Here is a 25,152-nt window from a genome sequence, read left to right as displayed (position 1 = left end):
TTCATATTACTGAACCATTAGACTGCTATCCAGTTGAGTGGATCAGAGCATGGTTTAACTGGAAAGTTACCCAAAGTTTTATTATACCAGTAGGAAAACAATCAGAGGAAATTATTTTTTGAGCCACCTTTAAATATTTTGTAGCAAATCGAACTTTAGGGGCTTTTGTTTTTCCTTTTTTTCCTCTGAACACATATCTTATTTGCTATGAACTTCTGAATCTTTGGAAACAAGGTTCTCATTCTGGCAACCAGGAGGTTGTTGAGGTTAGAATCTGCATAATTCATGAAAGGTAGAAGAGTCTTATATATCCATCCTTTAAAAAAATGGTTATTATAGGAAATATATTTTTTATGAAAGACAAGTGGGTGGGAGTGGGGAATTGTCTTGTTCAGTGCCTTGAAGAGGAAATTGCAGCATGAGTCTCTAGGCATTTCTTCTTACTGGTTTCAACAGTCCAGCTGACCACGGTGTTTTCTTCCTAGTGAAACGGGGGCATGGATTTGTCTTTTATTTTTCCGGCAGGGCTTTCCTGTCTCTCTTACCTCTCTGTCTCTTTGCTGTCTTTCTGTCTGTTTCAGTCTTTCTCTGCCCAGGTGTCTAAGACTATTATTACGCAGAGTGATACTTGTCAAGCCCCTCAAAGGCAGTCCCTGTAGGAAGGGGTTGGGGGGGAGGGTTAGACAATTGACAGTGAAAATGCTGCAGGAGGAACGCAGAGCTCTGCCCACGAAGTAAGTGCCTGCAGCCAGCCAGCGAGGAGAGAAAAGTTGGGGAAAGAACTCATTTTTGTTTCTCAGAATGTGGAACTTTTGTAAACACTTTGGAGCCTCAAAATACATTTACGTGTTTAAACATTCAGGGTGTTTTCTTTGTGCATTTGCTTTGCCCTAGTCCACACAAATAGGTACAGAAATGAAGCAATGTAACGTCTTTGAACTTAAACCTCCAAAGCCGCAGTTCCTTTCTGTCTCTGGCCCGGTTTTCCCTCTCCAGCTGTTAGTCCTTTGTAAGAAGCTGCCCTCAGAACTGCAAGTGAGTTGAGACGTGATGTATGCAGCCCTGCTTGCACCTTCGCTTTTCAGGCATCTCTTCCAGGCTCCCGGGAATCACGCTCATAATAAATAGCTCTTTATTACGGAAAGCCGCCGCTCTGGCAGTCGAGCGACAGCCCCTTCATCAACGGGCCGGGTAGTTTTTTAGTGTTGTGCTTACTCAGAGTTGTTGGTAGCAGGCTAAGGACAGCAAAGCGGGGACTGGGCAAGGGAAATCCTAGGGCTGTGCTGGAGCAGCAGAGCAGGGTTCAGGAGCAGGAGCGGGAGCTGAAACGCGATTCTGCGGTGCCCGGGGTCACGCTCCCAGCTCCACCGTGCAACTGTGCGGGGCCCTCCAGCATCCTGCGCCGCCCGCGGAACCCGCGCAGCACCTGCAGCCGCCGCCAAGTTTCGCCGGAGCTGATTTCCAGGCGCTTTTCCGATGCCTAGGAGAACCCTGCCTGCCTTGAACTGTGCGGAGGAGGGCTCGAGTTTCCCACGAGGGGCCCCGCGGGGAAGCCGTCCGTGCAGAACCCAGGCTCTGCTCCTCCGTGCGTGCGCCTCGCCAGAAGGCTGGTCCCACCTTTGCCGGTTTGCTGGTGTGATTTCCATGTACTGAGTCCCGGGCAGGGATCCAGGATGGATTGCCTGTGCATTGTCACCACGAAGGTAGGCTAGGAAGCAGGGCTGCTGTGGGCAGCGTTTTCCTGTTATTATTCTAGTCCTGTCATTACCCAGCTCGGGTAGGGGCCGCCAGATCACGAGATTAAAAAGTGATTCGTGCAATTTACTTTGCTGGGCATTTTGCGTCCCAGGAAGGTCTGAGGGTCCTGTCTTGACGTGATTGCAACTTCTTAAAGTGATATTGTGTGTTTGTGCAAAGGAGCGAATTTGCCTGTGTTTTTATGGCAGGATTTGCTTTTGCATCTATTTATAGCTCAATGTTGAAATATCTGTAGTAGTTGAGTATCTCACACTTCATTTTAACTAAACATAGTGGGGTAGTCTTTCTGGACATGATAATTAGCTTTGCATTTAAAAACCAGTGTTCTGCATGTCTTCTATGTTTGAGGAAGCCAATCAGCTTTACTGTGGCTTGACATATTGTTTCTGATTGGAGAATTCTGATATCCTGCATTTTAGTGATTTTTTTTAAAGGCCCTGATCGAAAGCAAACAAACATACTATTTAACAATGAACCGATCTTCCCTGTTTTGATTAGAAGCCAATGAATTATTTATATTATCAGAAATAGAAATAAAATTGGGGATGGAATAAAATCAATAGGCTATGCTTTTATGGGCTTACAGAAAACTGCTAAAAATTTCAAATGCTTTTATTTTCTTCTGTTACCAGTTCTACATAATGTATTTTTAAATTTCATCAACATTGGTGATTTAAATAGAAGTTACTATTACTTTTAGAAAAAACTAATTAAAATACCCATATTCATTAGCTTCCTTGTCATTTTGCATATAAACACACCTTGAATTAATTTGAGCTACATCTTTTACTATTTCACATTGATTGGATATCTATTAAGCCTGACAAAATCAATAGCTTAGTACATGAGACTCACCAAGTATAGATTTCCCACTGAAGTTTCCTTTCACTACTAAAGAAAAAAATATTTAATCTTGAAGTCACAAACCAAGTTCTCTGTGGTTTGACTCTATTTTACTTTTACAGGTATATTCTAGAAAATCTTAATGGATATCTTCCCACTGGGCCAAATATCACATGGCCATTTCTGTTGACCTTAATGGATTTGAACCCTAAAAAACTTCTAGTTGGTTTAGTTGACTAGGCTTCAAAATTAGATGAATACCTGATTTTACTTTAAAAATTGCCAAGCACCTCATCAGTTTTTCCAGTTAAGTCACAAAATAACAAGTCAAATGGGAAATTGCTGTATTTCTTTATGTAATCTAGGAAAGGAAACATTCTCTTTAATACATTTTAGTCTTCCTGAGGTGTTACTCTTGGCGTTACTTTTCTTGAAAGCATACTGTCAAATACAACCTAAATATGTTTCGTAATTATTTATTCGCAAATCATAATAATTGCGGTTATTGGGAAACAATTAGCATTTTAAAACTAAGTTGTGAAAAGTTATTAATTAGAATACAATACTGGATGTCTGTTACCTTGGGCAAGTAAAATCAACACTGAAATCTAAGTTTGTTCAATTTGGAAATTTATGGCATCTCTGAGGAGCTTTTCTACCTCTAACCTAATATTCCAAAGTATGTTATCTCTGCAGATAAACTTATTCATGTACACTACGGTTCTTAAAAAGTAGTAGTAGGTGAATCATATATTGATACATTTCAGATGTCCATTAACCAGACTTTTAGACTTAAACTTTTTTTTTAAACTACAAAGACAACTGCAATATGTTAAATCACTGCTATAATTTGTTAATAAAAGTATAATGGCACCATTAGTCTTTAATATGTTTAGTGGGTTAATGTGCCTAATAAATTTCAAGTAGCAGAATAAAAAGTGAATCAGGCAACATAAAGGAAGCTTTTAATGATGTTGTTAATACTACATCTTTTCTGTAAAGAAGATTTCACTCTTTGCTTTGGTCCACCATCATCTTTTATAAGAATTAAAGTCACTCAGAATTTCCAAGAGAAAGTGGAATCTGTTGGGCATTTAAAAGATTTTTTAATCAAGGCTAGTAAGGTTCATATTTATTATGAACTTAATAAAAAAGTGGCATGTTGTATCCTTGGAAATGGACAATATTTACAACTATCATATTTGGAGGAAACTAAAATTTTTTCCACCAGGGCTTTATGTAGAGGAATGAAACAAGTCATCAAAGCAACAAATGTTGACCTGAGTGACCCTGTCTTTACGGACAAAGTTATTCTTTCCTGGAGGTCTATAGCTGCATCTGCTCCAGTGGTAGAAGCAGCATTCCCAGTCATTCATTTTATTGCTTTAACAAGTGTTTATTGAATACTTACTATCTGCCTGACATATTGGAAGATCTAGGGATGCAATGAGCAATCTGTTCTCATGTAACTTTTAGCCTAATGGGAAAAAAAGTCAATTAATTAGAAAAGCAGTGTCCTGTGATAAGGGGGTAAATAAAAGGGTGCTACGGAAATGGCCAAAGGAGTACTTGAAAGAGTCTGATGGGCTTGGGGGCAGGTAGGGGAAGTTGATTTAAGGGAAGGCTTTTCTGAGGAAGTGACAGTTCAGCTAATGTGCGGAATGGAGAACACAATAAAGGGGCAAGAGTGATTTAGCCTAAGTCCCAGGTGGGAAAGAGAGGAAGCTGGAGAAAGAATATGGTGCATTCAAGGAATGGAAGTAAAGTCAGAGTGGCTGGTATGTAAGGTGTCAAAGATAAATAGCAAGAAACAAGGGTGTAGGGACAGGCAGGATCTCAGTCATAAATATAGAGAAGTTAAGATATTGTCTTAAAAGATACTGGGTTTCCTTCTATCATTAACACTGGTCCAAAACCCCAAATTTCCCTGAATTTTCTCCCATTTCATTCTCTCCTATTCTCTGCCGCATCCCCCTTGACTCATCCTTTTGACTCTTCAGTAACTATAGATACTTTTTACCTTTCCCTCACTGGGTGGCCTTCTTTGAACTGTGGTTTTCTCGTCCATTAAAGTGCAGCCTTGCATGGTTGTTTTGAGGATGCAGTTTGATAAGAAATATAGAGTGCTTAGCATATACCTTGTGAGTGGTAGGCACACCATTTCGTGGGGGTGCACAGCCTCCCTGTTTTTCTCCCTTTCCTCAAGTCTATCCTGCTCAGGCACTGGATCTAATGACTGTCATCTAAACCAAGTGTTTGCAAGGTGGTAGCTCTACTGAACAGGGACTGTAGAAGGGGGCTTGGTGGGTAAGGGAAAATCAACTGGTGGCAGACAGAGGTAGCTGTATAGCTAATAGTAGGGAAAATTTAATACAATCTGGACTTTTTGTGTAGAAAAACAAGAAGTCAATAGGAAGAAATTCTTTTACTGTTTTAGTAACCTGGGATCAACCAATTTGATAATATAAAGCATCCTGAAATACTGATGTCATTGATATGTTAAAAGCTTAACTTTCCTAATGTCATTAACAGCTTAACTTCCCTTTATGAAATATTCCATTAAGGTGCCAGGGTGATCAGTCTCATGTATAAATTCAGTGCTATCAGTCTCATGTTGAAGCCTTGCAATAGCACCCCAATTCACTGAAGATGCGTGGTTGTTCAAATTCTTACCATAATGTACATTTCTCCCTTAACCTATTACCTGAATTTCTCTCCAGTCTTATCTTCCATTACTCTGCCTTGTGTTTTGTGCTCCAAGAATCTTTAAAATGCATAGACTAGACTAATTCTTATCTCTCTACTACGTTCCCAGTTCTTCATTAAACTAATGGGCACATTGGCCTTGCTTGCTCCCCTCTATTCTTTGAAAGTATCACCCACATTCCTACTTATCTTCCAGATCTTATCTCAAATGCCACTACTTTTCCTGTCACTTCTCTTTAGATTACACTACTCTCATATTATCACATACTGCTGTTTACGATTATTTTCTAAGTGTCTCTTTCTGTTGACTAGACAGAAGATTTACAAAAGAAGGGACCATGTCTTGTTTACTCATTTTTGTATATTCAGTGTCTGGGGTATTTCCTGGCCCACTGAAATAAATAACTTGATGAGTTTAACTCATTTACTCTTCAGACCAACCTCATAAATTAAGATCCTCCACATCTTAAAGATGAAGGGATTTCACAAAGTTAAGGAGTTTAATGTTGGGGTTCAAGCTCAGGTCTTCACAACTCTAAAGTCTCTGCTCCTAGCCACGAGCATTATCTCCTGATAAAGAAGATAGCACTTCAAGGTTATCCTGTGGTTAAAATATACTCAGTACTCTATTTTGGATTTTATTCCTTCTCAACCTAAACACCTAATCAAATAAAAATGTACCCACATAATGGTTAATTTAAAGCTATGCAGAAGTAGTTGTAGATTTGTTGTTCAGTGGACATGTCCATAGTCTACAAAAGTAAAATTTTAGAAATATGAAATAAAATGTCATTATGTGAATCATACCAATAATCAATTAAAACCACTGTAGTAAATAATGTTTCCTGCCACACCTAATTACCAGGATGTTCTTCACAAAAATAGCCTTTTTCAATTCTGCGAGTAAAAGCCACACATGCTTGTGAAGAGCTGCGTGTTTGAGAGGACTGTCCTTTATCAAACCTTTAGGCAAATCCGATTTCATGACACAAATGCGGACTTCCAAAGGAAAAATGTGCAACTTCTGCAAATAAAAAACAGTTCAAACAAATATATTGTTATGAAAATTTAAATAAAGCTCATAATTCTCTTTTTAAAGTATGAAAAGGATTCATCAGTTCCCTTTATTATTGACTCTTTATTTTCATCAGATTTTCTTAATGTAGATTATCCATGATTACAGCTGCCTGAGAGATCTGTCTCACTGGAGGTTTATACATTTCACCAATGGCAGTTGGGACTATAGGGAATACACATGGGACCAATATTCAGGAAATATAGTTATAGACTTGGGTTTGCCATTTGTTATACTAGTAATTGTAGTCAACTCACTTTATCCTCCCTATCCTTATTCTTTTAAGTCTGAAATTGGGATAATAATAGTGGCTTATCAGTACTTCTTTCATGGGATTACTGTGTAGAATTGACTGAAAAATATAAAATCCCATATACATGGAAAGGATGACTATAATTTAGGGAAAGTATGAAATCTTAGTATAAATTGGGGATCTTTTATTACCATTAGGAACATGTTATGGTGGAAAAAATGAGAGCTATATCCATATATGCCTTAGAGCTAATTTTATGCTAATTATAGTGACATAAGCAAATTGGCCGGACAGATCCAAGGTCCCTCAGCATTGACCATGGGGGGTTGGACAGCAGTTAGCATCTGCCATGGAAACTGGTTTAGAGGGGTAACATAACATGGCACGGTGGGTAAAAACACAGCCTTTGGAGTCAGATCCTTACTGGAGTCCTAGCTCTGCCAATTTTGTTGTCTGGGCCAAATGACTTAGCAATCTAAATATCAGTTTCCTTATTTATATGATAAAATAATAAGTACTTAAAAGGTTGGTGTTGAGGAATAAATGCAATATTCATTCCCTTGGAAAACACTTAGTACGTCTGTACTTTGCGTTAGGCAGTGTTCTGAGCAGTGGGAACATAATGGTGAGTTACTCTTAAAAAGTCTCTGCCCTTATGGAACTCTCCTTCTAGAGTGAGGAGACAGGTTTTTAACAGGCACACAAACAATAAACAAGATTTCAGATAGTAAAAACTGCTATAATAAATTAAAAAACAGAAATGGAATACCTCATAATGGAAGAGAGCAAAAAAGAGCCAGGGGCCTACTTTAGACAGCGTAGATGGAGAAAGCCTCTGAAAAAGTTCTGGGAACTTGAATGGACCAGACCTGTGACTACCTTGGGAAGAACATTCCAGCCACAGTGGACAGCTAGTGCCAACGTACTTCCAGGGTTTATTGTCACCACTGTACATAGCATAGTACCAATCAGCAGTGGTCGTGGGTGTCTTTCCTTTTCCTTCTCCGCCTCCACTTCTCCCTTTTCCTCTTTTGGGGAAAAACTGACATTTAATGATAAATTTCACCCTGGCATCATTAATTCACTTAGCCAGTTACCACTCTAGGGCAAATATCTATTTGTGTATTCATGGTGATGGGAATTTCCTCTGCCTTCAGCCAGCAACATTTCCCAGGTTTATAGGCCTTTATTGGTAAGAGAGAGATACCAAAGGTGTTAATGTTTTCTTTGTGTGCATTCAAAATGAGCACCAGGTTTCATATCCAATGAAAATAATCCTCCTCCTTCTCCTATACCTCTATGCTAATATAACTATTCACACACAGCCATTTCCTTTTTTTTTTTTTTAAATAGAAAGTTGTAGGTTTACAGAAAACATGCAGAAAGTATGGATTTCCCATCCACCCGCCCCCCCAAACATACAGTTTTCCCTATTATTAAGACTTTGCAGTGGTGTGGAACTCTTGTTACAATGATAAAACAATATTATTATAATTATACTATTAGCTGTAGTCTGTAGTTTACATTAGGATTCACTGTCCAAAACTTTTCCATCACCCCAAGCAGAAACTCTGTACCAAGTAAGCATTCACTCCTCATTCCCTTCCTCCACACTGGCCCCTGGTAACCTGTATTTTACTTTCTGATTATGTGAATTTGCATATTTAATTACTTCATATAAGTGAGATCATATAAATTTGTCCTTCATGTCTGGCTTATTTCACTCAACTCATCGTCAAAGTTCATCCATGTTGTAGCATGTATCAGAACTATCCATTTCTTTTTTTTTATACACTTTTTTATTCAAGTTAATAGAAGGTTACATTAAAAAACATTAAAAAACATAAAAAAATGAGGCTCCTGTATATCCCACTCCCCACCCCCCACCCCCCACCCCCCACCCCATCATTTTTGTAAATTGTGTTTTTTTTGAAGATATATAAATCACAAAAACAATGTTACATTAAAAAATATAAGATGTTCCAGTATACCCCCTGCCCCCCCACCCCACTCCTCCCACACCAACAACCTCCTCCATCATTTTGGCACACTCGTCACACTCAGCGAACACATTTTGGAGCACTGCTGCACCATACAGATAGTAGTTTACCCTGTAGTTCACACTCTCCCCCAATACATTCAGTGGGTTATGGCAGGAGATATAAAGTCCAGCATCTGACCCTGCAATATCATTTAGGACAACTCAAGGTCCCAAAAATGCCCCCACATCACATCTCTTCTTCCCTCTCCCTGCCCTCAGCAACTACTGTGGTCACTTTCTCCACCTCAATGCTACAATTTCTTCTATTACTAGTCACAATAGTTTTATAGTAGAATATCAGTAAGTCCACGCTAATCCATATTTTATTCCTCCATTCTGTGGACCCTGGGATGGTGATGTCCACTCCACCTCTGGATCAAGATGGGGCTTTGATTCCACATGGATGATGGATGCAATTCCTCTGCTTGCCCTTGTTGGCACTCTCGATTCCCTGGTGTGGTGGTTGACCTTCTTCAACTCCCTGTTAGCTGACCTGGGTAAGTCCAATGACCCAGAGAGTAGGTGTTGCAACTCTGCTGAGGCTCAAGGCCCAGCTGGCACATGGGCAGTCCAGAGATTCAAGTCTCCTGAGTATGCACCATTCCTAGCACCAACCACTGGTTCAGTAAGAGTGACAGAAGAGGCATGTATAGGAAGGTCACATCTGAGTCCAGCTCCATCACACTCAGGAGCACAAATTCCAAAGTAGGGCCCTCTGACATGGCACAGAGCTCCAAATCCATCTGCCATGACCATATACCCTGTGGATCTCTGTAGCCTTCAGGAGAACCAGCACCTAGGGTTTTACCTACTTTGGCTCTCTCTGGGGTCCTGCTGAGGTGTGTGTAAGTGTGACCCCTCTGAGGTAAGTAAATTCTGTTCTTGAACTGACTTTTTAAGGGCCAACAAGTTTTATGAAAAATTGATTTGACAGTAAATATATAAATTCTTAGAATTTCAAATTCTGTTTACCCATTAAGTAAACTTAAGTCAAAAGTTTCAGAAAAACCTTTATCTCTGGGGTCCTCTGAGCATAGTTCTTTCTCTTGTACTCTGTGGAATGTATAGCTCTGCTTTCTCTCTAGTCGTTATGGTTAGAAATGTGGGAATTCCTGATTCTTATTTTTTCCTAAACTTCCCATCAATCCCAATTTCTAGTCTTTCTATTTCCTGTAAGTTGCCATTCTCTTTCATTTACTATGCTTACTAACAATGGTCTTGTTCAGGTTTTTATTGACTCTTTTCTGGATTTCTGCAGCAGTATCTTTATTGGTCTTCCTACCCTGCCAATCCCCCCACCCGTACACATATTCCATGCTGCTAACAGGGACTTCACCCATAATTAATTGTGTCTGATTTGTATGTATGTTGAAACTCTGATTAGCACCCTTCAGTGGCTCCCTGTTCCCTGCTTCCCTGTTATTCAAAGTGTGGTTTATCCTGTCAACTAGCCACCAGGGCATCATCTAGGAACTTGCTAGAGATGCAGAATTTCAGACTCCATGCCAGAACTACTCCGCCAGAACCTGCATTTTAACGCAGGTAATATGTATGCACATTAAAGTTTGAGAAGCACTGCCCTTCAGAATAGTTCCACATTGCTTTACTCGGCACAAGCCTGTCTATGGTGTTCTGGCCCTTGTCTAACTTTCCTATCTCAGATCCCTAACACTTTAGTGCAAACAGTAGTCAGTTATGTTTGGTTGCCTAAATAATCTGCATTTCCTTCCTCAGATTTCTATGCGCTTGCTTTACCTTATGACTGGAATGCCTCTCAACTCCTCAGCCTGATGTTTGCTTGCGTAATAAGCTCCTTCTCACACTGAAGAATCAGCTCAAATGCAGATTCTTCTGTAAATACTTTGCTTGATACTGCCCTACTGGGGCTGAGCCAGCCACTCCCTCCTTCATGTGCCCAACACACTGTGTCTGTATCTTTGTCACAGCCTTCATCTAGTTGTACAATAAAGTTGTTGTTTTTTTAGAAAAAAGTTACAGAAAAATCATGCATAAAATACAGAGTTCCCATACACCCTCTATTGCACAATTAGCTTTTACATGGGCACACATCTTGCTAGAATGTTATATTCATGAGGACAGGAGGAAGGTTTTGGTCATATTTATAGCTGGCCACCTAGCATGGTGCTGACATCAAATAGGTATACCGTAAGTGTCGATGGACTCTTTCATTTAACAGGCACTTGACAGCTATTTCAGTTGTTTAATAAGTAATTGAGTGATGAAATGCTTCCTTCCTGTAGATTGCACACACACAGGTGTGTGTGTGCATGTGTATAATGTCCACACCAAAACAAATACTTATAAAGGAAATATTCGTATTCTGATAGAGAGACCATTCAGTTGAGAGACAGGCAATTGTATTCATTTCTGGTTTTGGCGAACTTATCTGTGAATAGTTGCTGGGCCTGAAATGACATTTGAAATGTCACTGTAGTGTAAGGAAAATGGACTTAAGTGGATAAAAGTCCTTATGCACACCAAGAAAAATGGCAGTTGGAGTGCATCTATGATAAAATATTTATAAGGATCATTTAAACTTCCAGAATTCAACTATATAAATACTTAGACATCAACTGCATGTTATTAATAAACAAAAGCTAAAGCAGTCAGTTCAGGTTTTCAGTTTGATAAAAGAATGACAATTCATATTCATTTATCTTCTCAGTAGTTTTATATAGCATGATACTTAAACTTGTTTTGGAAGAAAATGATTTGATTTTGTAATGTATATATAGTATATTTACCATAAATACATTATAAAACTATAGCTTTTTACTAAGTAGTATATTTTTACAATGGAAACATTAAAATTTATCAGAAAACTATGGAGTATAAGTTTAAAAGATGACTTTACCCTTCTAAATTAAGGGGTCATGAAAGAACTACAGAAATAATAGAGGATTTTTAAAGTAGAATAAATTATGTTGCTCTCAGCTTGCAAGACACAAGCTTGTCTAGGAAGGGAACGTGGGTTCACCACCAATTGTGCTATTCTTTTTTTTTACATTGGTTTGCATTTTAAAGAATAAAGTGTGTCAGCAGCTTTGAGTGGCTTTGCCCCAAGTAACCTCCAAAAGGAACTTAAAAAACTATAATAATGATTATTATTTGGAATTTGTCCAAGTAACCACAGATGATGACACAAGCCCTATGTGAAAGGGGCCCTAAATGGATGGTATGCTATTCTGTGGTGGAGACCTGGGTGAAATTTTGTAGACACTTTCAAATATTCTCTTAAAATTATTCTGAGACCCTCTACACAGAAATGACTCAGAATAATCAAATGTACCACTTTCCCAAGCCTCAATGTAGTCAACATCGACTCTCCAATTAATCACATGTCAAAAGTCTGATTACAGATTATGAATCATGTCATTTATTATCTATGCCAGGAGTAATTTGGTTATTACATGGTGATACAGTTCATAAAGTGTTAATTTTTTTAGCTTACCTCTCCAATGTTTTATGTTTCTACAAATAGATCTATAATTTGTCATGTGGTATTTATGATATTCTACAATGAGAAAATAATTTCTTTTCAAATAGGGTTTATTTTAAAAAAATGTAAAGGAGAGTGCTAAATATTCTTTCTGACAAAAAGTACTTAAAAATCACTTGCTAAGGAAACCATAAATAAAAATGTACAGTTTTAGCAAAATAAATTCTCCTTCTCTGGTGTTTGTTATGAATCTCCTAGAATTTGAAGCTACAGTGCTTTCTTTTCAGTCCTTTAAAATAAAACTGTCCTGAATTAATACACATGTAATTTACTCAGCAATCTGAAGTTCTATTTAAATCGAGGACAGGTTTAATTGCTAGTTCTTCCTGGCTGACTGCTTAATGTTGGCTATGGCACCTGATCTACAAAAGCCTGCACATTCTTTCATTGATTAACATTTGTCCAAAAATGCATATTCATAGGTATCAGGAAGACAGGGCACCAGAGTAAGTAGATCCATTTTTTCCCTTCTTTTGTTAGGCTTTGCCAGAATTTTAAGTATCTGATTAAAACCTCTGATAAGTTTAAATTTATGACATTTCATGTGTGTTTTTCAGAAAATACTGTCTAATACAGATGCTTTTTTGAAACTCAAGAAGATTATAAGAACAAATTGATATGAACTGCATATTTAATAGGTTGTAATTATGTCTTATCAAAAGCTTACCTTTTAAAATCCTTTATTCTTTGGAAATATGGTAATTGTCCCCTTTCCCATGTAGTTAATTATAAATTTCAGGAGGAATTAAGTCTGCTAAATCTCTTCATTTTCCCCCATTGTCTCTATGGTAGCAATGAGAATAGAAGTGAATTGCTTTGATCTTCTTTCTGAATGGCATTTCTTTCCTCAAAGGATTGACCTTGTTTTGGGGGCCTGAAATTTCAGATATTTTTAATTAACTATTAATTTGCTAATTGAAGAGAAGAAATTTTACAGATGAGTTTAAAATGTGTCAGAAAATAATAGCTTAGTTTTCAAATCACAGTATTTTATGTTTCCATAAGACTTCGTCATTTATGATACAAAGGATACGATCTGCCAATGAAGGATATTCATTGACTACAATATTCTAAAATATTTTTCTTGTAAGAAGAAAAGTAGAATTGTAGACCCTTCCTCTTGTGTCCTCCTGTAATATAAGGAGGTGATGCAGTGACAGTATGAAAATGTTATTGACGAAGTATTTCACAAAACTATGTTTTTTTAACCTTTATTTAGAGGCTTAAACTGCATGCTGTATCTACCTATGCATAGTAAAAACTCAACTTTGGAGCTTTATAGAATTTAAAGGACAACTGGGACCTGCCTCCCTAAAATGCTAAAATACCGTATTTTATCTTAGAAATATTTACCCATACTTTACACACATCACTGATGCGGTCCCAACCTGCAGGCTCGACTTTGTGTCCCAATATAGTCATCTTAAAACTATTGCAGTATTTCAGACATTATTTCCATCTTTTATAAATTAAATTCACACAAAAAAGTTGTAAAAACACTTAGATACAAAGTTCTTGACATTTGCTAAGCTCTTATTTGCACTTTTTCTCAATTAATTTTCCTAATAATTTTGGGAGATAAGTAGTATTATTTTATACTTGGAGGTGAGAAAATAAACTCAGAGGAGCTAATTGGCACAAGGGACAGATCCCTGATTTGGGGTAAAATAAATATTTATCTTATTACTATATTAAAATACATACTGGCTAAATATAGTACATATATTATTTTTTTCATCTTTTAAATTGGGTATTATTCTCCCATTTTATGGACAATAAAACTGAAATTCACAGAGATTAAGAAACATATCCAAGGTCGTAGATCTAGAAAGCAAAAAAAGTCTGGCATTCTAACCCAGATCTAATGAATTCCTCATGGTATTAAACATTCTCCTCTCTGACCTTTCAGAGTTGCTGTGAGGATATAACGAGCTAACAATCTGTGTTAAGTCCCTGACATGTAATAGGTACTTAGTAAGTATTATTTCATTATACAGCTAGGAAATGCCTTCTGAGTCCAAATTGTTCCAGTCCAGTGCCCTCCCCCGGTGAGACCAGGAAATGTCAAGTCACAATGGCCTCCATTTAAAAGAAATCTTCAAGTGTGTGTATCCAGCCTGAGAATTCAGAGCCTATTCCAAGGCCTGCCTGGTGCCACAGAGGATTCTGTAAAGCATGAGCATGACTCAGCACCACCATCACTGCCCACCGGAAAATCCCGTTCTTAACATCCATTTATAGAGGCAGCAGATACATGACTCCCCACCATGGCTTTAGTCTTAGTAAGGATATCCTCAGAAACAAGGTAGACCAACTTATTTTAAATGTTCCTTGAAACCTGAAAAAATGAAAGGAAACAAGTAGAAGGATAAGCCCAGGGAAGAAAAAAATGTCATATATTGGGGAATATGAGGGATGATGCCAGGAATTGAATGAAAAAAAAAAAATAACTGTGCATATGCTTTGCATCTGTAACCAATACATTGAACAAGGAGGATGTATGGGACATAAAAATAGAAGCCACTTCTTTTTGGGATCCCCATGGTTTGCTTAAACTTGTCTAGTGTCTGTAGTCCTAACACTGCCCTATGTATTAAAACTCTGGTGGTCCCATCATTTTCCATGACTTTCTAGTCATTTATAGGAAATAGAAACTCTACCATCACTTTAAATCACATATTCATTCTCAATTCCATAATTAAAATTGTCCAGTCCCGAATATTAAAACTCTGAACTCTCTTCCAGCTTAAAGATTTTCTCTTTCCTCTGTGACATCTTCAGATAGGACCATCTGTCTTTGGGGAAGAGGATGCTATAAGCTTCACTTTTCTACTCCTCCCCCATTTGCCTGTTGGTTATCCATTCCTTCAGGTTCGGAGTGTGAGAGGGAAGTGAGAAAAGGAGAGAAGAAAGTTCACATTGCACTGGGATTGCCTTGCTTTTTGCTCTCTGTGCCTGACATCATACTAATGGTAACAAAAACAATGAAAACAGTGTTAACACGTACATTTGATTATATCTAGGCACAGTTCGAAGTGCTTTACTTCTCTAAAGAAATCCCCCTTCCTTTTAAATCTCCTATCACCCAACCTTTGTATACCTTCATTATAGATGTCGGGTTCAGAGTCCTGAAAATGATTCTTGGTAAGTTCCTTTGAAAATTATATATGTTGTTTAGTACCTCCTTTGGAAACTTATTTTTATTATATATTGGTGTTTAGTTAGGACTTTATTGTAACATCTTGTGTACATATTTCTACCTACATTGTACTTTTGTTGAATTCCTCCTTTTTTTTTAGCATCTTATTTTGAAATTACAAATTTTACTGGAAAATGAGGAAAATTATTATATGAACACTTCTATTTTACCTGAATAAAATATTTATGCGTAATATCCACAAATATATCTATGTATAGGATGTGTATATATACACATTATATGTCTACATATGCACATATTACCCATCTATATCTATGAAATTGATCATTTGTAAATGTGTTAAGAGTAGTTTTCCTTTAAAATTTTAAAGAATTCTCTTGATGTGCTGGAATGTATATTAGCCTAGAAGTCAGAAAATGTGTCTTTTAAAAATTTTATAACAAGAATTGTCTAAAATAAACATGAATATTTATAATAGTCAATAATTTAAATATATTATTCATTATATTTATTAAGCACTTTACAGCTCACAGTCCATTTGCACATGTATTTTAGTTCTTCCATGAAAAAAGCCATTTACTCAGTTGCCCCTTGGTATTGCATTTCCACCTCTCGTTCTTCATCTATAAACACATGACAGTCTCAGAAAGTTTGAAAAAGATGTGTGAAATGCATATCCAAGACTAAATTCAGGAGAACCTCTTGGGATTTTAGTAGGATCAGGACTGGGTCACTCTATGCCTGTTCCCTGGTATGACTCATTTGTCCCATACCATGCTGCCCATTGCTTTGGAGTCCTGTGATGTAAAGATAAATGAGAAGTCAGCTCTTTGAATAGCACAGAATAATTCTTCCTCTTTGTCCGAGGTTCTTAAGGCCCAGAATCGAGGGGTTTTCTGACCAAGCCCAAGGATAGCTTGATTAAGCACTATCAGATAGTATATGGAGCATCTTTAGCTTGGAATGCCCTCTTCTCAACCTTTCAGCTCCTACAAAACTTCACTGGAAAGCTGGAGCTTTTCTTCCATCAAGCCCTTACCCAGTCAGAGTTCAGCACTCCTGCTATTGACTTCAATGCCCCTGTGTACCCTTACCTGACCCTTACTCATCTCTTACTCCTGCTACAAGAATGGGTGAGATGGATTTCTTTGATTTTCTCAGGTCACATTTTATTTATCCCATGTCAGTATTATTGCTTTCTAATTGTATTTTTATTAGTTTGTCTTTTTCTTAAGTCTAAGAACTTCTTTATTATTTTATTTTTTTAGAGATACTTAGATTATACAAATATCATACAACAAATATAGGGGATTCCCAAATGCCCTGCTCCCCACACCTCCCACATTTTCCCACATTAACAGCATCCATCATTAGTGAGGTACATTCATTGAAATTGATGAACACATTTTGGAACATTGCCGCTAAGCATGGATTAAAGTTTACTTTGTAGTTTACACTCTCTCCCACCCAATTCTGTAGGTTATGGCAAGATTTATAATGGCCTGTATCTGTCACTGCAATGTCATTCCGGACAATTCCCAAGTCCCCCAAATGCCCCTGTAGTATACTTGTTTTTCCCTCTCCCTGCCCTCAGAACTTCTAGTGGCCACTGCCTCCCCATTAATAATATAATTTCTTCCATTGCTAGAATCACAATAAGTCTATAGGAGAATACCAGTAAGTCTACTTTAGTCCATAGTTCATTCCCCAATCCTGAGGATTCTTGATGGTGATATCCACTCCACCTCTAATTGAGAGGGGGCTGTGATCCCATTGCACTGATGGATGGGACTCTCTTGCTTGCAGTTGTAGACTCTCTCGGTTCCTTGGTATGGTAGTTGTCCACCATCATGTCCATGCTAGTTGTTCTGGGTGAGACCAATGAACTGGAAGGTAGGTATTACAATTCCATTGAGATTTAGGGCCCACTTGGCACATGGACAGCTGAAAGACTGAAGTCTCTTGGACATATAACTACCAACTCTAGTACTAATTATATGTTCAAATAGAAGGACAGAAGAGCCATGTATAGGAAAACCACAATTGAGTCCAACTCTGTCACTCTGGGGAGCATAAACTCCAAAGTAGGGCCCACTGGCAAGGCACCAAACTCTTGGGTTATCTGCCCTGACTATAGTATCTGGATGTCTCCAAAGCCCTCAGGAGCTCTGCTATTTGAGGTAGTATGTACTTTGGCAGTCAGTGAAATCTTCTGAGGTGTGTGTAAGTGTAATCTTTGGAATGACCCCCAAATCACTTTTGAAGGCACTTAGCAATGTAAACTCATTTGTCTTTACCTTTTCCACCTTTTGGTCAAAGTCTTTTTCCAGTTGCATTGTTAGTTGGTGCTTGGTAGTAATCCCTCAGTGCCAGGGTGGCTTTATTCCCAGGAGTCATGTCCCATGCTGGGGGGAAGGTAATGTATTTATATGCTGAGTTTGGCTTAGAGAGAGGCCACATTTGAGCAACAAGGAGGATCCCAGGAGGCAACTCTTAGGCACTCTAAAATACCAGACTCAGTTTCAATTTCAGGAATAAAAGTTCAATGCACAGTCATCAATATGAAGGGCCCATTGATGGACCATCCTCCTTCACTAGTCATTGCCCTGTACTTGGGGGATTCTTACTGATTCATTAGAGAATGTGGCAGAGCTCCCCAGGATGGGATTCACACAATTCCTTCGGTTGTTGTGTGAATCTCCACCCACTGTGACAATGCCCCATGAACATTTGAATACATTTATATGCCTTACTGTATGCTCAGGTAAGCTTCCTCCCATGTATACCCTGTCACTGACTCTCTGCAGCAATGATCCTCCCCTGCCACAGTTGTAACCCTTCTGTGATCCAAAATTTGGCCTTCATATATCCTTATTCCTAGTACAATATCTGGCATATAGTAATTGCTCAGTGAATGTGTGTTGACCAACTGAATGAATGAATGATCCTAGTATTTAACCCTTTTTAAAACTTAGCACACCACATTGTATGTCCTCAAATGTTGTGAGCTCTTTGAGAGAAGGAATACTTAAAAAAAAATTATCTCTAGTGCCCAGCATGGTGCTTTCCATGTAATTTGTGTTTGATAGATGAATGAATGAATAAGTATACAGTGCTATAATGTAACACTTCTCAACCAAGAAAAAAAACTACAATTATGAGAATCATTTTACTGTGAACAGTAGAACAACAGAAACCTTTCAGCTCTTACACTGCTTTTGGAAGAAAATGCTATTTTGAATGAAAAATTTAGGTCAACGTTTTATTTGGATGAATCAGTTCTCACCCTGGCACACACAAACTTGTTCTGAGGATTAACTAGCTAAATGTCTATTTAAGCATTTTATAAATCCCAAAGCACTGTAAGGTATAAGCCCCTGACATGCAAAGAATTCCCTACTCTTTATGGGGATGGATTGTGTTGAGAAGAAAATTTTTAGAGCTTTCTTTGTTAAGTATTTGCCATTATTCAAAGTCTTTTTACCTAAAGATTTATATAATCAACCTGATGTGTAGTCATCTAGCATATTTGGCTCATTTTCTCAGGATATTCTGGAATGAAATATATCAAGATGTTGAAGTCAGAAAAAGACAACTAAGGAAGATGAGACACTTGGAGACATCAACCTGTCTACACAGTGTAATATTTTTAAAGAGACCAAAACCCACTGATAGTTTTTTTTTTCCTCTAAGAGGACTTATTTTCCAAGGTCAGCATTGCTGATTCCTGAATCCTGACCAAATCACATATCAATAATCTACCAGTATAAACATGAAGGTCAAATGGATGGAACGGAAGTGGAAAGGAAACTCTGTCTTTATTATTAGCTGGAAAATCTGTCAACAATTTCTCTCTTAAATCCTTATGTGGAGAACTGAGCTGGATCTTGAGAGGATTCTAGTGGTTCCTCTTGATTTTGGCTTGAGAGCTAACCTAGAGGCATACTTCAGTGTCTCCTTTCCTTTAGTAATTATACTGGTTCTTGCTGCCCTTCTAAGGGCTGGGGATCTGTCAAATAGGAGGTATCCCAAATCTACCTTGCCACAATGCCCACCTGAAATGTTAGACAGAAAAGATACAAAAAGAGAATGAAAACCTGTAGTAAAAAGAGAACTTTTTTTTGAAGGAAATATGTTTTTTATATTGTTATCCACTTATTTTTAAAGACATTTTAGACTACATAAATGTAACATAAAAAATATAAGAGCTTCCTGTATGCCCTAGTCCCCACACACACATACACTTTCTCATATTATCAACATCCCTCATTAGTATGGTACATTTATTACAATTGATGAACCCATATTGAAGCACTGCTACTAAATATGGACTACGGCTTACATTATTGTTTGCACTTTGTCCTGCACAATTGGCTGCGAGAGGTTCTAAGGGATGGAAGAGGGAAGTATAAGTGTAATAAGGAGGCATTTCTGGGACATTGGATTTGGCCTGCATGACATTGCAGTGACGGATACAGGCCATTGTATATTTTGTCATCACTTACTTTACTTCTCCACCTACTGAGGTGGTTCCCTTGATCCATGTTAGAACTCATCTGCTTTAGAAATTGATTGAAGGGGTCGATAAAACCTAAGGTCAGGGTTTTCAATTACCTCATTTGAGTAGCAGCCTCTTTTGAAACCAACTGGGCCAGTGGTCCTCAACGTTTGCTCTCACTGGAAATCACAGAGGAATAATCGCCTCCTATTGGTAACAGTAGATCAGAATGATAAAGGCTTTCAACAGGAGGGTACACCCCTTTGGAGGAGGGGACTTACTACATTCTTGGAAAGTATATGAAGGTTGAAAAAGATCCCATGGGTAATACTTGACATTTCTTCTCTAAACATTGGAATCATGGATCTAGAATAACCCTCTTATTTTATGGTTGAGAAAAGTGATGCTTAAAGTGTTAAAGTTCCACAGGTAGCTTAATGGGAGCACTTTTCTGAAACCCAGAATCCTAACTTCTTTTTCAGTCTTATTTTTTTCTAATCACACACTATGGATGAAAATATAATTTACATTCACATGTTCTCAGTAGGCCTTCTTTATTTATATGCCCTTATGTAATTATGTAAGGTCTGGTTATAACACTAATGGAAAGGACTTAGTATTAAAACTCAGGTAATAATGGAACAAGAAATAGAATCACAAAGATTTCCATCTTTCTTTTCCCCACACTGTGCATCAATAGAAGTTCAAACACAGTTTATTTATGCCCCTCATCACATTTTACAAGTACTTACATTCCTCCACGCATACAAGCTTTGTTATTTATAGAATATTGCCTTTTACTGTGTGCTACATGAAGATTCACAATATCTATATATAAAAGCAACTTATTACTACTAGTACTAGTAGTAATAACAGTAATTGTAAATTATCCTGAAGGAGACATTCCTCACCATTAACAGTTTAGTATGAATTCTCGTAATTAGAAATAATAATATACATTTTAATAAAGCTTTAAAATTTCAAAAATCTTAACCCCACATGTAGATAAATTTTATTTATTTATCCAGCTTTAAGCTATCAGAAGAGGGAAAAAAATGTTCTGTTACTTTGTATTCATTAGCAGCATCCTTGGAAACTGTGGTCATGGTCTGAGGTAAATCTGTATCATCTGATGACATTCTTGTAATTACTCAAATTACCAATACTGTTTTACGATGTGGGACCAAGACTCAGGGCATCTTATGGCAACAAGGATGTGACTGACCTTAACTTGAACTTGTGGTAGTCTGACATCATTCCAGTGTATCTTATATACTCTGCTAGTCTGCATATCATATTTTGATTCAAACAAGAAAACTGAGTATGAATGATCTAAGTTTATTTTTATGGTTACGTTTTTCAGTAATCACTTATAGTGTACTTTGGAGTTTAGTGATGCCTTAAAATTAGAATACCTATATAAAGGTTGCAATATAAGCTTACAAATCACAAAACAGACTTAGCATGAGCAAGTACTGAATTCAGTATTTTATTCCAGTTAAATCAGAAATGTTACAGTAAGTGATAAAGTGAAATCAGATTGGTTGATGACTTGTCTTAGACCCTATTAAACACATGGAAGATCAGAAATACCAGAGACAGCTTCTCCTAGAAGGAACATGTAGGGGCAGCAGAGTTGGCCAGATTCTTGCTGAAATCCCAGCCTTGCTACTTTTTAGTAGTTTGACTTTTAGACAAGTTACTTATCCTCCCTGAGCTTTATTTTCTTCCCCTGTAAAATGGGCATAATAATACTTCTAGCCATGTTTGTTGTGGGGATAGTGATAGTATAAAGAATAATCCCTGAGAGAGATCTTGAGACAAATCCCCTATGTTTTCTATGTGACTTTTTTGTAACCTAATGTGTCTTGGAAAATAAGGGAAAAAAAAGTTAGACACAGGGGAACATACAGAAGAAGAAATTGTCAACATAAATAGAAGATAACAGCTCTTAAGATGATGAAAGGCAAATGCAAAAACACAGTTTTTATTTTTATTTTTAGAGGTTTTGGAATGCAGAAGGGTTGCAACTGTGGCAGGGGAGGATTGCTGGTGCAGGGTGTCAGTGGTGGAGGGACATATGGAGAGGGGTGAACCTGGGACATCCCTATATCGAATTGTATGTGTTCCTGTGGTCATGGGGTCTTGTCTCATGGGTGAAGACCCATAGAATAGCTGATGGGAATATTGAATTCCCATCCTAGGGAGTCTTGCTACAATCTCTAATAGAGTGGCAAGAATCTCTAGAGTACATGGATGGTACCTAGCGAAGAAGGACAGACAAATTCTCCAGGGCCTTCATGCTGATGCTTTTACTTATGAACCTGGTTCTTGTGAAATTCTAAATTAGCCTAGCCAACGAGCAAGACAATGAGCAAAAACAAATGAGCAGGGAGCGGATGTGGCTAAAGCAGTTAAGCACCCTCCAGGTTCAGCTCCCTATGCTTCCTAAAGAAAAATCAAACAGATAATGAGCAAAATCAATGAACAGACAACAAGTGCAAACAACGATCAAAAACAATGAGCAAACAGACAAGAGAACCATCTTGGGGCAGGAGGGTAAGGTAGGATTAGCCTAGTAATTGCCTATGAGTTATCTCCTGAAAGCCTCCTTGTTGCTCAAATGTGGCCTCTTTCTAAGCCAAACTCAGTATATAAATGCACATCTTCCCCCCAGTGTGGGACATGACTCCTGGGGATGAGCCTCCCTGGCACTGAGGAAATATTACCAAGCACCAACTAACAATGTATTTGGAAAGAGACCTAGATCAAAAGGGGGAAATATTAAGTGCAAATGACTTTTTATGGCTTATGGCTTATGGATTTCAAAGTAAGTCGAAAGATCATTCCACAGGTTACTCTTATGTACATCTCAGGAGGATCTCACCAACAGCCATAATAAAAAGTGCCTCAAGCAAGGGTGCTCCTGAGTGTTCTAGAGACATCTAGACATTATAGGTGGGGCAGACAACCCCAGGAAATTGGCATCCCATTACTGGGCTTTACCTTGGAATATTATGATAACCTCTCTCCCCAAGGTTATACTCATTTATAATTTTCCTACACATGGTTCTTCTGCCCCTTTTATTTGAACCTAGAATTAGCACTCTACCCATTAAACATATGTCCCAGAGACTTAAATCTTCCAGCTGTTCATATGCTGGTTGAGCCCTGAATCTCAGCAGTTATAGCCAACACCTACTCTCTAGTTCATCAAACACATCCAGTTCATTGGACATACCCAGGACTGCAAAAGAATGATGACAGACAATGCCCATATAAAAAACACAGAATATCTACAACTGCAGGCAAGACAGTTTCAGTCATCTGCCCCATGGGGATCTATTCCCCCTCTCAATCAGAAGCAGAGTGGGCATCACCATCTCTAAATCCTCAAGGTTAAGGGACAAACAAACATTAGATGGGAATGCAACTGTGGTCTAAAGTAGATGTTTTATTATTCTTGTAATGGAAAAATTTGTAATATTGATGTAAAGACAGTGGTCACCATAGGTTCTGAGAAAGAATAGGTGTAACACAGGACATTTTTGGGACATTGAAATTATCCTGGATGACATTGCAATCACAGATACAAGCCATTATACATTTAATCAAAACCTATAAAATTGTGTAGCGCAAAGTATAAACCATAATATAAACCTTAGACCATGGTTAGTAGCAATGCTTCAATATGTATTCATCAATTGAAACAAATGTACCACACCAATGAAAGATGTTGTCAATGGGAAAAAGTGTTGGGGGTATAGGAGTGGGGTATAGGAGTCCCCTCTATTTTTGATGTAACATTTTTGTAATCTAAAGCTTCTTTAAAATTTATGAAAAAAAAAAGAATAATTCCTGCCATATTTAGTCGTTCAATAAATTATGGCTTGGTTTTTATGATGATGTTTTTATTAATATGATTATCTTAGTATTGAAAGTATGATAAAAAAAGACAGATAATGTTTTATTAGAACACTCCTCACCCCTCCCTTAAGAGTAATCAGTTCTCCTTATTATGGGGATAGAACAGTAATATTGGTTAAAGAGAAGCACTTATATCTAAAAGGCCAGTTAGAAGTGAATTTGTCAGAGTTGTGACAAAAGTATAGGTTATCTGAGATAAATTTCTTGTAAGTGCCTGGCAGATATCTTCGGATGTGAAACTTCTGACTTCTTGAGCAAATTGTTTCATTTCTCTGAATCGCGTTTTCTAAAGTGAAAAGAAAGGCTTCTAAGCTCCATCCCAGCCAACTCTACCTTCTGGCTTCTAAGAAATGTCCTAGAGAGAATTTCTACCTCTAGCTCACATTTGACAGGGGGTAGAAGTAAACAGGTCTTTCTCCATCTTGACGGGCGTGCTTTCACGGGATGCAGCATGGAGAGGAGTGGCTGGGACCCTGAAGGCTCTCCAGCAATTCAGCACCTGGCTTAGGAGAGTTCTCAGATAGCTCCCTTTGGGACCTGAAAGACCAGCTGGGGAGGAAACCTGGTGCCAAAACCCTAGACCTTGAAGTGATAAAAAGCAAAGGATAATTTCATATGCATTGATAATCAGTAGAAACTGCATACCTTGTTTTCTATAGTTTTGAGCCAAAAATTCATTCTCAGAGGTTTCTGCTATACTTGTAAATATGGTAATAAATGTATCAATGATAAACATGTTAGCTAGTATTTATTATTATGCGTAAAATATGGAATATAAGATAGTTTTTATTTATTTGCAGCAAAACCAAGGCAAATGTCCAACCCAGAATTGTTCAGTGGAAGCCCCTGCTTGGATGCCTGTCCATCAGTGTACTGTAAGTTTGATTTTTTGATTCCAGCAATGGCAAGATTGAAGGAGAAATGCTTTTATATTTGGAACAACTTTAGTGGAATGGACTATAATACTGTCTGAAATTCTAGAGTAGGATAAATTTCTTGAAAGGAGAAAGAATGTCTTTTCAGAAACCTGAGCATTATAAGCATACCTGTGATTATAGATGCCATGATTTTTTTTTTTGGAGTCAGGTTAACTTGCAAAGGATTTCCCTAAATGGCTTATTGATGAGTTAGATTTGGATGGCCATTAAAATGAATATGTTTGTAGAATATTTTCCAAATAGCTGTATATTCAGCAATATTTGATTTCAGGTGCCTTAGAAAAGGATACTTTCTCTTCCATCGTTTTGTGTTGACTGCATATTGGTGATGAGTATATAGATTCACAGTTTTCAAGTCTTCTTGTGTAATAATAGTCTATGCAGTTGTGTGGAATATTTCATGAGAGACTCTTCAAGTGCCTTGAAAACAAAC

General features: G+C 37.8%; 1 protein-coding gene across 8 annotated transcripts in view; it reads left to right on the top strand.

Moving 5' to 3' along the window:
• The window catches only part of DLG2 (discs large MAGUK scaffold protein 2), a 2,400,703-nt gene that overhangs the window by 623,664 nt on the left and 1,751,887 nt on the right, over positions 1–25,152 (top strand). For 3 of the 8 annotated variants that reach the window (XM_058306094.1, XM_058306077.1, XM_058306076.1), the window contains exons 1-2: positions 1,038–1,703; positions 24,582–24,656. In XM_058306094.1, coding sequence (XP_058162077.1) covers positions 1,674–1,703; positions 24,582–24,656 — 105 coding nt within the window. In that variant the 5' untranslated portion in view covers positions 1,038–1,673. Of the gene's footprint in view, positions 1–936; positions 1,704–24,581; positions 24,657–25,152 lie in introns of those variants that run through there. The other 5 variants (XM_058306073.2, XM_058306075.2, XM_058306074.2 and 2 more) reach the window with 3 other exon arrangements.

The sequence above is a fragment of the Dasypus novemcinctus genome, chromosome 10, assembly GCF_030445035.2.
Source record: "Dasypus novemcinctus isolate mDasNov1 chromosome 10, mDasNov1.1.hap2, whole genome shotgun sequence".
NCBI lineage: Eukaryota > Metazoa > Chordata > Mammalia > Cingulata > Dasypodidae > Dasypus > Dasypus novemcinctus.
The sequence above is the reverse complement of the archived record's forward strand: the minus strand, read 5'-3'. Positions and strand labels throughout refer to the sequence as shown.